The 14,874-nt window shown below is 41.2% G+C and overlaps 1 protein-coding gene across 3 annotated transcripts in view; it reads left to right on the top strand.

The window, feature by feature from the left end:
- The window catches only part of tead1b (TEA domain family member 1b), a 41,225-nt gene that overhangs the window by 15,399 nt on the left and 10,952 nt on the right, over positions 1–14,874 (top strand). Inside the window, exons 3-5 of one of the 3 annotated variants that reach the window (XM_040203088.2) lie at positions 11,594–11,658; positions 14,247–14,309; positions 14,399–14,461. In XM_040203088.2, the coding sequence (XP_040059022.1) occupies positions 11,594–11,658; positions 14,247–14,309; positions 14,399–14,461 (191 nt within the window). The remainder of the gene's footprint in view (positions 1–11,593; positions 11,659–14,246; positions 14,310–14,398; positions 14,462–14,874) is intronic. The other 2 variants (XM_040203096.2, XM_040203103.2) reach the window with 2 other exon arrangements.

Below are 14,874 nucleotides of genomic sequence, written 5' to 3'. Positions count from 1 at the left end.
GGCACTTGGTTTGCAGAGATGCCAACGATGAGTTAGATATAATGAGCAGACCTGGCTTGCCCCCGATGGCCCAGCACGGTGCTCCTCCGGGGCTCGTCTCACCGGGCCGAGCATGCTCTGAGACTGAGCGAGCGGACCTGATCCTCCCTGCTGGGCGGATAATGAGGAATTCTGGGATCAGCTCAGGCTCTCCGAGTCACCTACATTCACGCAGAATAGAGTGTGAGGAACTTCATTGCAGGAGAGGCATCACACACCTCCAGAATAATCCCTCATTTGTTCCCCTGCCATTGTCAGTGTAAGACTACCGTGTTTTCACACACATGGTAGTGAAAAAAGTCCAATTATTTTATGTCCTTCCTCAAAAGGAGTAACTGCCGAAAGTGTAAATAGTATTGATGCAGGTATGATGAGGGAGGGAAAGAAGTCGTTTTGAATCAGGATTTTAGGGTTGGGTTGTGACAAACTGGTTATATATTCATCGTGGGTCGCTATGGAGATGTCTTTCAACCTGACACAGTGGCTGGGATTGCAAATGCAAATGGGTCAACAAGCACAAATTGTGACTTTTCTACCGAACGAGGTGAAACACTCGTTCTCTATTCCACAGGTGTTTCTATTATGGATACTATGGATATTTTTGTTGATGTAATTAAGGTTAATATGTCGGGAGGATGAGAGAGACGAGGAGCGTTGTAACCTCTTGGCTACCAGAAATTAAATTTTAGTCAGATTTTTATATCAACAGTAATGTGTATGGAATCCACTGTCGCAGACCTCTAGAGATGACGGAGGTCTCAGATGACGGGTCCACATCATTTGAAGGCAGGTTCAAGGTTCAAGTCCGCACACGGCTGAAAGCAACAACCTTGTAGCGTAGTGGTATCCCGCCCGCACATCATTACTGGGCCTTGAGGACCTAGACGTGTAGTGAAATAATTTTCACTTTGGTTCCAGGACGTTTGTGTAAATAATAAATCTGGAGGCTTTTATTTCAGCTGCCGTATTCAACAAAATCAACAAAGGAAGAATCTTGTCGGATATGAATCGACCAAATGGCGGTAATAATGTGATCGGTAATGTGTAACTCAAATATTGTTTAATTTGTTTTGATCTCTGTTCTCTTGAACCAAACCACAGTGCACAGTCCTTCCACACCTGTTGCTTTTCACTGCAAATGCAAATGGGTCTAAAAAGCCCAGTGGACGTTAGTCAGGATGGTTGGACGTCAGCCGACGGAAACATCAGGGGAATAGCTGATTTTTGCTGTGCTTGTTTTGTTTGATTGCTACACATCTTGAGCATATGACCCATGTGTGTCTCTGCGGCTCTGAGAACGAGCAATTAATGAGGCTCGGCCCCGAAAATGGATCTACGTTTAGAAGCTGTCTTGTCGTTCACAGGCAGAATTGATTTTGAAGTGTGCATTTTAAGATGTCATTACAGGGGAAAGGATGTCTGTATTGCGGTGACCGAGTCGAACGTGTTGTAGCTTGAGGCGACTCCTCCCCACAGCTCCGGCTGCTGACTTTGAACAGCGGTGGAGGGGTTGAAGGTTCAAGCATTGCTAATTCCGAACAGACTGAGAGGATTGCAAAGGATTTTGATAGTAGAAAAAAAGACAACCTTCTGATGCTCTGTATTTTACTGTGCGTAGTTTGCCTTTATTTATCTTTATGTGCAGCATTTTCATCAAAACAGTATCTTCATTTACAGGTATACCGATTTACAGTTGACATAAAACTTCACATGGTCCTTAAAATGTAGCTGAATGCAAGTGTGTTGCCTAACATTGTTGAATTTGCTTTCCTTTCCTAGAGATTCCTAGAATACAAATATAGTGTGTGTGTGCGTGTGTGTTTTTACTGTATGCAGTTGCTTCTTTTCTAAGAAGAAGCCCGACAAAACGATCAGTGCGTCTTTGTTTGGGATCTTCTGTTGGCACAGAATGGTTGGATTGCAGGCCGTGCCTCTCTGCCTGCCTGAATCGGGAGCACGGGGTGTGTCCCTGCTCTGAGGTCTGTGTGAGGCCCTCTGAGTCTGGCTTCTGGTTTCAGGTTGCACATTCCCAATTGGCTGCTTTTGTTTGACTAAAACACAGTGAGACTCCGGGCTTCTTAAAGATGCAGTGTCACTTTCGTGCTCTCTTAGAGAAATCATCTGTTTCGTGCTGATTACATCATATTCTAGCGATGAAACACTTTTATTCTGATGAGATCATCTCACACTGATGGGACCATTTTGTGTAATCAACATATGAATGGAATCTGAATGCCAGCGTTATTCTCTCATCCCAAGCACAGGGACGACACTCCACTGCTAACAGAGGCGGTCATCTCTTTCCCTTCCATCTGTGGAATAGAGAAAGGTCTCTAAACACTGAACAGCATCCCTGGGAACAAAGAAAGACTGTAACCGTAGACATACAATTATCATACTCAATGCTATGTTATGGTCTGACCCCAATGTAATATAATATGTGACCAATCATACAATTCTTTTTTGAATGTAATAGCAAGTGCATTTTTATTACGTTGCCATTAACTATTTTGGTCCTTGCTTCGCTACAACCTTCAATTCAATTAAAACTTTCAGTCATGATTACAAAAGAACCCAAGACAGAGGACCCATCATGTCCACAAAGTTGGACATTTTATTTACCCATATTGGTCACAGCCAACATGACTTCCTTTGTGCTCAGATGTTGAATTGATCCTGAGAGATTGAAAATATTGATTGGACTCTGTGTCTTACTTTGTTGTGGAGTAAGGGGGGTTGGGGGGGAGGGGGGCAGTGCACCTTCCTGGCTGTCAGCGCCGTGTTCACACGTCGGGACTCGCCACACAGCCAGTTCCTCGGGAGACTCATAATTACAACCGTCCTTTCAGATTAGTCCGGCAGCCTGTCCAACTGTGTCTTCACTCCCATGGCCATTTATTTCATCCCTTTCCCTCTCCTGAGAGGCACACCTCAACACAATGACCAGGCCAGCCTCCACAATAATGTATGTGATGATAAACACAGTGGCTCCTAATTGATGGAGTGATTCAGACGAGGGCTCCCTGTGCAAATTGGTCCCCTGTGAGTTTATTGCAAAGAGTTGGGACTAGTGGGTTTCAGCTCTGGCCTCGTTTGGGGTGGGGGTTGGGGGGGGGGTGTAGAGATGGGAGACAGGAAATACAACGCGCTGGACCTGCTGAGTGATAAAGAGGCTGTCGTTGCCTTCTCAGCCCCGTATGAACACCGGCTCAGTTCAGCAGAGGTTGGCTGCTGTAATCCTCTCGGTGTCTCCAGGAAGGCTAGGGTTAGTGACCCGCTGCTTTGTGATGTCTTGTAAGATTTTGAGAGAACGCCTCACCTTTAATCCCCCACTGTTCATCTAACACATTAGCTCAACCGCGCCTGACCCAGCCCATGCAATAAAGCCTTTTATCCAGCTCAATAAGGTCATTTGAAGTTAAGTATTGATTTCTTTTGGTGTCCAGAGAAAAATGGATTTTTAAAGAGCTGTTAATTACAGCTGCACACTGCATTATGTAAAGAACCTAAATGCGCCGTTGCGGAACCCTAAGTGATACTTATCAACGGTAAGTCTAAGACTGCTGACTGAATGTGCCTCCATATTAATTAAGTGAAACAAACCTTAATATTTCCATCACGTTCTGAAATTGTTTTAGGTTTGACTGTCACTTAATTACATCATCTTCTTCTGCACTGGTTTAATGGCACCCAATGAAATAAATAGCACAAACAACTATTTATCTGAACCAACGCATACGTTTAGACATATTTGGTTGGAAACTTGGTCCAGTGAAATAAAATAACTAATAAGTGAATTTGCAGATGTATTCACTGTGCACTATTTCATATTTCAATACTGATATGAGTTGATGACATCAGCTCTTTTTTTTCACCAGAAATATATTTTATTAGACCAAAATACAAATAAAAACACATATGACAAAGAATAAAAACCAAAGATGGTGTTTCCGTGGTCATAAAACCGTGACTGGTTTTATATGTATGGAAAAGGTGTCAAAGATAAAATATAGATTCAGCAGAAAACCTTACTCGCCGTATTGCCTCTCTCGGTCGTCAGTTATAAATACACTGCTCTTAATTGTAGGCTTTCATTTTTTTTTGAGGAATGAATAGACGCATTTCCTGTGGATATGGGTGGAACACCCATGTACGTCTATGTGTGTCTATGTGTGTCTATAACTGAAAGCGCCTGTGAAAATTTTATGAGACTTTAAAAACCCTGCTGAATAGAAATTTGAGAATGTTGAAAGATTATCATAATAATCACCTTCTACTGAGTCCAAAAAGTGTGGCGTGAAGTTATATTTTCAAGCCAGAATGTACCAATGTAAGGTTTGCTGTGTTTCCTTATGCCTCCCTGATATTGTATTTACATAAGGGGACTGAACTCAAAAGCATGATGCATAAACAGAGCCAGATTAATAAGAATTTACATGGTCTTCAACTGTTCCGTTTTAGCTCGCAGACATCGCAGTGGCGTGCGTGTGTGAGGAGGAGGAGGAGGAGGAGGAGGGATTTCTAACGTGTCTTGTGTCTCAGAGTATAGGCTTAGTGTTTCTGCTCATCGTGGCGTCATGCATGCGACGTCTGGCCTTGAAGTCTTTCTTATGGACCCGGGCTTCCTGTGCGACGGTTCAACAATACCAGGGCTTAAAGCTCCCGTAACAAGCAGCTGGTTGACTGGAGTCGGATGATAAGATCAGTTGACATTATTGTCTGACTTCCACAAGAGAGTTCAGAGCTAAATAGGCCTTAGTGGTCGGTCGCTCTGACCTGTGTTACGTGTCATTACTACCAAATGGAGAGAAAAGACTTGTAAACATGCAAAAAAAAACCTCATTTTAGGACACACCTGCAGGCTCTGGCCAGCTTCAGACTTTGTTGTAATTGCCTACGCTTATATAGCAACGCCATACCCTAATAATAATGTTTGACTCATTCGGGTAAAATTATTCCTCTCACAGGACTGTCGGCGCCAGCACAGCCTTCGGGCCTCTCATCCAGGGCTAACGGGATGCTTAACGGATAGTATGGCTGTTTCCCTCCAAAAAGAGGCATTGTCAATTTTCTTTCAAGCCACAGGTTCTTCTCCACTTGGCAAGCAGTGGTTTCCCATTGATAATGCCAGTAAAAGGCTTCCTGCCCCTGCCTGCAATTCCCAAAACCTGGGAGTATGCCTTCATATTGTTGGCTTAGTCTATTGTGATGCTAATGTCTGCCTGAGACCCTTGAGTCATCTATCACTGATGACAGGAAAGCTGGGGCCATTGTGTTGGCACACACACACACACACGCAGGGAGAGAGAGAGACCAGGCTTTGGTCTACACAACTTTAAAAAGGAAAAAACTAAATTGTAAGGTTAGTAACTGATCAAGTAATACAGAAATTAGATTTCTTGGGTAATTCTGAAATGTTTGAAGGGATTTGACAGGGTGGAAATTTGTTAATTCATTTGATAAACACATTTTTTGCTTTTGAACTGCGTGGTATCTGCGCGTCGGGTGAGCGATAGCTCGGTCTTTGCGTGTACCGCGTGTCCTGCTGCAACCGGCAGAAAGAGAGAGGGACCGCCGAGCGGTGGAGGCCACACACATGTAGGCAATCTGCCGCCTGATTCTCGGCCAGGCCCAGCGTCGTCTCATGGCAGAGTGCTGGGCCAGATGTGACTGTGGTTCCTGCATTAGAAAGAAGTGCTGTTACAGGAAATGGATGTTTTATTTTTTTTAATGAGGATAAGAAAAAAAAGAATGCGAATGGAGCAGTAAAGTGTTGCTCAGGACAAAACCAAGCCTGTTAAATTGTTTAATAGGTCCTTACTTAAAAAAGCCCAAGGATTCACGTTGTACCGGTGCATTAAGGCATTACTAGTGAATTCAATGACATGCCTTTGTGTTTCATTCAACGCAGCTCTACTAATTAAGCTTTTGATGAAATTGCACTTTTTTGTTTCTTGTTCTGCTGAGTTTGTGTCCTTACGGTTGAAACACACCTATTGTAAGTCGCTTTGTCACTCAAAACAAATGAGGTGAATGATAATCACATGAAAGAAAGCTTTATCCCTAAAAATGTATTCAACTGACTATTTTGATAATCATTTGAGTAATTTATCTAGCACACGCATTCACTGGATCTACCTTCAAATAATTAGTTTATTTTCATTGTTGTATACTAAACTATGGGCTGTTGATGAAATGAAACAAGCTGTTCAATAAGGATATATCAAATCTTTCACAACACAATGTATTAACAGAGTAATCAAGGAAAGATGAAGTTAGAAGAACCTTAATGCTTTATATTACCATGTTTCATTGTGTGGTGATGTTTTTTTTTTTACAACATTTGTTGTTAAAGCCCCCAAAGACTTGCTGTGAATTTTCAAGTGAATTCTTTTATAACATAAAATATGATTAACCAAATCAGCTACAATCAAAGAACAAGAAGAAGACTCTTAACCTGCGCTCATTTATCACTTTTCCGTACCACTCAGAAACTTATTATCATGAAACTCTATTATTTCATGTGAAACCAAAACTTCTGGCAAAAGGTTGTGTCTACGTTCAACCTCGCTGCAAAGTTAATTGAAAACACAGCAACAACAGAGATTGATAACCGAGCGTTTATCAGTTGACTGTAAAGGTCGCGTTTTGGGGTCCGTCCGTCAGAACTGAAAGGCAAAGGCTTTATCCGGGTTTGTAATTCACCGCGGGAATGTCAATATACACACAACGCTATTCACTGGGGGAGAATCAATAAACCTGAATGCAATATAAACCTAAAGTATGTAAACTCTTTCTATTATTTGAAATATCTCATTCTCTCGTACATTTCTGTTCAACTGCAAGGCTCCTCAAATCCTCACGGTGACGGAGGGAGAGAATTAAATAATGTAACAAGAGGCCCTGTACCGGCTCTAATAGCTATTACAAATGATTAATGCTTGAACATAGTTGTTCCAGACTAAGGGCATGAAAGCCTTTTACAAATACCTACGCTTAATCACAACACAATGAAGGACAGCTTTTTCCCAAGCGCCCCCCCCCACCGGCTGCAAATACTATCACCCATTCCAAGTTCACACTACACAGAATTCTAAGATCTCTGTACTGTTCACGAGGAGTCATGGTTTTCCACCACATCGCACGCCACAGCATCTTGTACAAGAGGGGACACGGGCGTAGCGTAGCTCATCACGCCATCATCATGCCATCATCACGCCATCATCATGCCGTATTTCCACATATGCAAAAATCTACCTTAGCACCTGTATGTCTCCGGTTCTGTGCATATGATTAGTGTTATTTATTATCTTCCTGCTTGTTTTCATCTCAATGTCTGTGTTTTATGATGTCCTCTTTCTGTGGGTCACTGGCAGTTATCAAGCTGAATTCTTTAGTTGTATGGTTTCAATTGCAATAAAGTGTCTTGAATTGTTTTCAGTGGAACACATGGTTTCACTCTTTTTCCACCTGGAGTTGTTCGTGATGAAGCAAAGAAGTCAAGGAGGATAACTTCATTTTGTTGTGTCGACATGGTCCCAAACCTGGTACCACTGCATTCAACCAGGTTATTTTTAGTGGCCCCATATTGTTAATGAGAACTGACGTAGCATTCAGCGAAATGTTGGTCGTCTGAGGCAAACTGTTTATTGGCTTACGCAGCAACCCAGTTAATATCAGGTAGCATGAGGCCGGAAATTGTATTTCATTGTGATCAACTTGGGAGACTACTGCAAACAAAGAAAAGATCTAGGCTGCGGGGACGTGACGTTGGGATGCAGAACGCTTGACCTTGGGATGCAGAACATTACATTACAGGTCATTTAGCTGGTGCTTTAATCCAAAAGGACTTACATTGCATTTTTAAACCATTAGGTGTTTTGCTCAGGGACACTTCGACATGGGACATGGAGCAGCCGGGGCTCGAACCACCAACCTTGTGGTTCCCAGCGCACCCAGTCTACCCTCGAACACTCCTTGCATGTGTTGTCATGGTTGTGTAGTTAAGTTCATAAGAGTTAATTTAGATGCTTGAGATCCGACGGGAGAGAAGAGGAAGTTATTCCTGGGTGTGGTACCTCTGAGGTTGGTCCACAGTGGACCGTGACAATACACGCCATTGTTATTCACAACAGAGGGAGGCTGTCCCAGGTTCCAGGGAGGAAGAATGAATTGGATTTCTGGCTGAATGAGGCATCGGCACTTTTGGGTCGGTCTAGAGAAAGTTGAGCCACCACCTCTTTGTGGGGCTGTTGCTGGAGTGCCTTTCATATGTTGCAGATCCTCCAGAATTATTGAGATTCAAAAGAGGGTCTGGGCTGGCCAAAGGAAGGGTTCCTCCGGGTGCTTAGTAGCACAAATGCTGCTCAGGGGTCACAGTAAACACATCTAATCTGTTTCGTGCGGAGTGACAGGAACACCCCAAAAAGGGTTCGTTTCCTCAGCCTTCTCCAGGCAAAACTAATGCTAGAAAAAGCCATCAGGGCAAATATTAGACCGGACTGACTATAGAATGACTATTTATATTCAAAGTTTATCTCAACTTTGCCCTGTTTGAAAAAGTCTACAACTTTAGAACGGGTCTCGGCTCGAAAGGACACAGCAGAAGAGTCTGCAGGCTGCATTACACAGTAAAATAAAATGTCAATACGTACATGGATATAAATGTACTGAATTATTCTTTGTCAAAATACTGGGACCCATTACCAGATCGGCTGCTGGTCACCGCAGCACAATCCAACTATTTGAGAGGTGAAGAACATTTGTGCTGCTTCAAAATAAAAGCTTTTAAAAAGAAATGCAACAAAATAACAGTGGACTTCAATTGTGAATAATTAACAAGAAAATATGTGTATCACTGAATTTGAGGAGGTTTGATGGCGACTGCTCTCCAATAAAAGAAGTCTACTTCTAACAAACATAACAAAGAATTTATGGGAAATAACTCAACAAAATATTTTTCTACACACACATCAGTGTATAATGCACACTTATTGGCAAATTATCTTTATTTCCTCCACTCCTCACTCAAATCTTTTGGTGTGAAACAGCCACCAATCATACTGTGAGATGTATACATTTACAAAAGAGACGTTGATGGTGCGGCAGAAGTGAGCGATCTAAGTGCACTAACGTCCCTGTTTTGTGAACGTAAGGAAAAAAAAGTTTATGTTGAATGTTAAATGTCATTGCATGACATAACTTTAACCCAGTTCAATTCATTTCTTTCCCTTCTTGTCTAAAAACATCTCATTTGATCGAATCAGCGTTTAAGCAGTTCATGTGCCATAGAGGGAATCTGTCCTGTACCATTTGTGCGGCACAATTTCTTTATTAGTTTCTGGGAGACTGCCAGGTGGAAAAAGCAGAGTTTTGTCTAAAACATTTTCCGGTGTGAATGTGGACACGACAGTCACATTTTTTCCAGCAATTGTTGTTTTTTCAGAGCAAAGGCAGGCAAGAAAAAAGAAACTCAGGCCAGACAGGAACCACTAAGCCTTTTTTCCAGCTTGGTAAAAAGAATGAATTATTCAACAGTAGGCATGCTTTCAGCTTGCCATTTGTGTGCTTTGATCTAGGAATCAGGAGTTTGCATGAATGCCTGTATTGTCATCTTATGCTTCCACCATGTACGAATGAGTGAATATAGTACAAATAGTGCAGGACCGCGCGTCATCTGGGAAAGTTTACGCTGCGTGTGCTGTCGGCAGGCGGGCTGGTGTTGTAAATCCCCAGATGTTATTCGTTGGTCCTGTGATCACATGACTGGGTTCAGTCAGGTTGGCCTCACCTAAATGTTCAACGGGAAAACCGCTGCAGGGTCAACCTGTTACAAACTGCAGCTCGATATCATGGCCCCTCCCTCCCCTTCCTCGCTCAGCGGACCAATGAAGTCTGCAGGTGTGGCACGCGGCCAGGAGCTGCACGTATCAAAGGGCGCATTTCATAAATATATATTCGATAAAATACATCTGCCTGAAATACATTTTTTTTTCTGAATAGGATTTCCCTACAGGAAAGTCTGCACATATTTTACAAACTTAACCCTAAAAGCGGGATAAATGATAAATTGATGGATAAAAGCAGAGAAAACAATCATTAACCAAATAATCTTCTAATGTATGATGAGTTCTAAATTTACAAATATCAGTATTTTCTCATATTATATGGACCAAACGATACAGAAAGATTAATCCTTACTAATAGCTTTACTATATGGATGTATCTTCATACTTGTTATCCTCATACTTTCACTACACAGACAACAAGCAGATATTGACATCCATCACAGTTTTCTTCTCTTATCTGATCTAATTAGATCTAATCAAGTCTAATTATGCAACACGTCTCCTATATTCTGCTCTTCTCTTTCTTTGGAATGTATTCTTTCAGTATACCTTCTGTCACACTGTGTAATCTGTGATTGGCTGCAATTCATCGATAATGCCTTTTCTTCTGATTACCAAAGACTCGGCTTATTAGAACGTGTGCGGCACGTTTTGGTCCCATTGTGTCGTAACAAAAATAAGGCCTTTAATTGACGATATGAATGTAGAAAAATGTTTCATTGTAATGGGGATTTCGGTGCATTTTATGGAGGAGATGAGCAGATCCATGCCATTGATTGGCTACAGCTGGACACATAATTAGAGTGCCTCCTTACCTATAATTTGAGTAATAGTTTTTGTTGGCGGCATGTTATTACCATATAAAAGGGCTAAGCAGGGGTCAGTTACATTGCTACAGCAATTAGAGCGGAGCCAAGCAGAAGAATGTTTGGAGCAGTTGTTAATTGGAAATCTCTACAAAGCTATGCTTTAATTATTATTTAGTCAGAGCTTCAATGTTTCAGACCCAATGTATTCAGTTGCCATTATTTCCTGTAATAGTATGAAGAGCTCGATCTGCTTCCTTTCAAAGCGCCGTGCTTTGAAGAGAATGAGACCGCATTAGATTAATTTGAAAGGCTGTGCTGTTTTTTTTTTTTTTCATGCTTATGGCTCTTTGTGTCTCACTGGAAAACTGGATCTGGTTTGTGTAGGAGATACACATACCTTCCAATGTGCATGCACCTGCAATTATGGTTGTAGTTTGCTTTATATTATATTGCTCCACTTTTCTGTTGCTGCCTTTAATTGACCATTTCTGCATTTTGGAATTGTGGAACTTTTACCACAATTCTTTCTTTTTTTAACGTTTTTTAATGGCTGTTTTTATTTTATATTTCAATTAATGTTTTGAACTATTTTTCAATATCCTTGATTTATGTTTGGATGTTTTTAATGGATTTATGTGAAGCACTTTTAATTGCCTTGATGTTGAAATGTGCTGTACAAATTAAATGGCCTTGCCTCGGCGGAAGATTTTTTGTATACTTTCTAGTAAAGTTGTAGCTTTGTCCATGTAGCTACGACTCATATTGTGATTAAAGGCAGTTTTATACATCTATTATTTACAATGTATATTTCCCGACATCAGTGTGTTAATCGCCATCTCCAAATGGATGATTTTATCGGTTTTGCTTTTTAAAAAACACATTTTTCTCCTCACGCAGGTCGAAATGAGTTGATAGCCCGATACATCAAGCTCCGGACCGGGAAGACAAGGACTCGGAAGCAGGTAAAACAACAGAAGCGGCGTCTCTCTGGCATGAGTGTCAGAAGGCTGTCAAATATGAATGCTTGCAGACTGTTGCCTTTTGTTCCTAGATAGAGAATAACAACAATGCTTTGCTCTCAATCAGACTTCTGAGGCTGACAAGTCTCCCTTCCCTGCTGCGTCGTATCAACTGATGCCCGCAGATTATGACATTTTCTAAAATTGTTACTTATTAGCACACAAACTGTGTGAGAACCGTTGCAGTTGTTCTAAAAGCTAATTTCTCCTTAAAATGCAGCTAATTTCATTCAATATAGCAGCTACAGTAAACACAGGTATTCTGCTTCATCACTAAATCCCGGAGGTTGTGCTCTTGGATAGAAGCCTGTATGAATGGAAGCCTCAATAGATACAATCTGATCTCTGAGTATTGACTGAGAGTGCACTCTGTGTTCTGCAACTCACTGCTGTGCTTTGCAGACATCAAGTTTTACCACAGCGTTCAGCTCAGATTCCGAAGTTTCTCTGCAATTGATTTATTAGTTTGCGCTGTAATATTTTTTGTTTATGTAATGTAAATAATTTATAATTCATGGCTCTTACATTCTGCTATATGCAATATATGTATTTTTCTTAGGAAGCATGGTACAAAAATGAAACCCAAGTGGGAAATTAATTTGTGTATTCACATTAACTTGTAATGAGCAGCTGTGATGGTGCTTCAGTAACAGTATGAAACCCACTTACTGGTCTGCTCTCTAAACAGGAAATCCCCAGTACGACCACTGACTGCAATAGCAATGACGAACAAGCCCGAATCTGCGGGGACATTCGATCACTGTGTATGAATTGATCGGTCTGATGCAGAAAGGCTGCGTGGTTTCTCTCTCTGGGACTTTTCCCCTCGGCCCAGAATAAGAATTAGATGAACAACCAGAAAATTGGGAAAAATGTAGCTATTTACTTAGTTTGGATGGAACATATTCAATCATATTACCATTGCAACCGATTTTACCCAGAAAAAAATTGGGAAAGGCCCCAGAGCACTTAAAAAAATAAACAACTCTGTAACCTCCTTATTGAGTTATTCGACTTCAGAAGACGTGTTATATGAATGCATTTACCTGACAGATATACTGGTTTCAGATTCAGAATAGTCAAAAAATGTTCCTAGGAATTAAAATCTGCATTATTATTGATTAAACTGTCCAGTATCAATTGGAAGCCCCACGTTGAACCAACATAATAATAGTAAAACAGTCAGTTTAAATACAGGCCTCTGTCATTCTTAACAGTAAGTATTTGAATGCAGCTTCTCTTGCACCTAATAATAGTTTTAGAGAACGTTTTAAGTGTTGTTAATGATTGCTGATTATCTATCACTTTATTACGTGCTGGCATTCATAATGTATGTTTTCATGCAAGATCTATCCATCTATTTGATTACCAATAGGTGGCCAGTTAATTCAAATACATTTTATTTGTAAACTGAATCCATTACTTTTCAGAGGCATGAGAGTCACTACGGAGCGCCTTAAAACTGGCCCGGTCATTGCTTTACATGTCTTACGTTCTGCTGTTTTTATATCTGCAGCTTTGTTTGCATTATAAGTATAGCAAAATATATCAAATTTGAGTTGAAATGTGTCTGTCGAGGGGAGCCGCTTGTGCTCATTGACTCCATGGAACAGGAGTTGGGCTTTAACGCTGCAGATACACAGAGCTGTGTTTGCTAGTTCATTAAGTTCATTAATATTGAGGAGGTCAAGTGTCCAAATTGCACTATATATTACGAAGCACTCCCCTGGGTCCTCCAGGAATACCGATGCCATGTGTGATGCCACCGATGTGTGAAGTCAGATCAGATGAGCGATTCTCGAGATATGCAAACATAACACAGTCAGACTGAGGGACGGACGGATTCCTTGTTTTATAATTCAATATGAAATCCTCCCACTGGAGAAGCTTGAACCACAGAATGTTTTTTTTCTTCTTTTTTTGCAGATTTATTTTCAATCGATCAATCAATTAACTTATAATCTCAGCTTTAGTTTATGAATCTTAATAGCACAAAAACATCATGTTTGAAATAACATACATAATTACCCGCGGAGGAAGCACTTTTTAAATCACTTACTTTGCTCCGACGGGAAAACTCGTGATTTGCGTGGGCGGCGTCAGAGGAGACGCCCCTCAAAGCTGTCATCAACCTACTTCTCTCTCTCTAACTGTCACTTGCACTGCTGAATGTTTCATGTAAGAATATTAAATAATTTAGCAGGGTAAACTTGGCCGGTGAAATGCCTCGCCAAGCTCCCGTAAGGATACAAGACCAGCCAATTTTCATTCAACACACAGCAGATCACATCTGGGTGCTGTTAATGGGTTCTAAAGGGGCCTGCATCCTCCTTAATCAGTTCACTTAAGTGACGACAACACACAGCATAACGCGTTATTGGCTGTTAGCTTGGTGTGTGGTTTGGAGACGCTTCTGTTCTCCGTGAAGTGTCTGTTTAACAAAGAAATGTATAATCCACTTTGTACTTTTTTTGTTTTTTCTTGTGTTTTTATTCTACGTTTTCTCTTTTGTTTTGTTTTTTTTAATGGAGGTGTCTAGTCACATACAGGTCTTAGCAAGAAAGAAAGTTCGAGAAATCCAAGCTGTCATTAAGGTACGTCAGGCTTTGCCCAGTTGCAAGGGGCTTTTCATTGCCATGGTTACAGGCTCTTCCTTTGTTTTCCTCCCCCCCCTACCCCGCAGGTGTCTAGTCACATTCAGGTTCTTGCCAGAAGGAAATCTCGTGAGTTTCATTCCAAGCTAAAGGTATGCGCTTTTCTGCTTTTGGGCTTGTTGGTTGCTGTGAGACTTAACTTCCTGTTTCCCGTGGTGACCGAGTGAATGCCCGGTCCTCAGATTCCTGCTAACCCGAATGTTCTGCTGAGTGTAGTCTGCTCACGTTCTCTAACCCCCTCTAAACTTCTCAGTCCAATTTGACCTCTTACCTTTGCTCTGACATGCTGTCAATGTCCCGTCTGCTGGTTTTCATCTACGTTTATTCACTTTGCTTTACTGTCCTTTTGCTCATTTTATACATAAATACTCTTAGGAATGGAAAAGGCAGTTTAGTTTTAGTAAGACAGTTTTTAAATTCATTATTATTATTATTGATCTTGGTGGGTTTTGAGCTAAAGCAATGCTAACATGCTGATTACAGGTGTAACGTTTTCTATTTCATT

Source organism: Gasterosteus aculeatus, chromosome 12 (assembly GCF_964276395.1).
Source record: "Gasterosteus aculeatus chromosome 12, fGasAcu3.hap1.1, whole genome shotgun sequence".
In the NCBI taxonomy this organism is placed as follows: domain Eukaryota; kingdom Metazoa; phylum Chordata; class Actinopteri; order Perciformes; family Gasterosteidae; genus Gasterosteus; species Gasterosteus aculeatus.
This window is presented reverse-complemented; position numbering and strand designations above follow the sequence as displayed.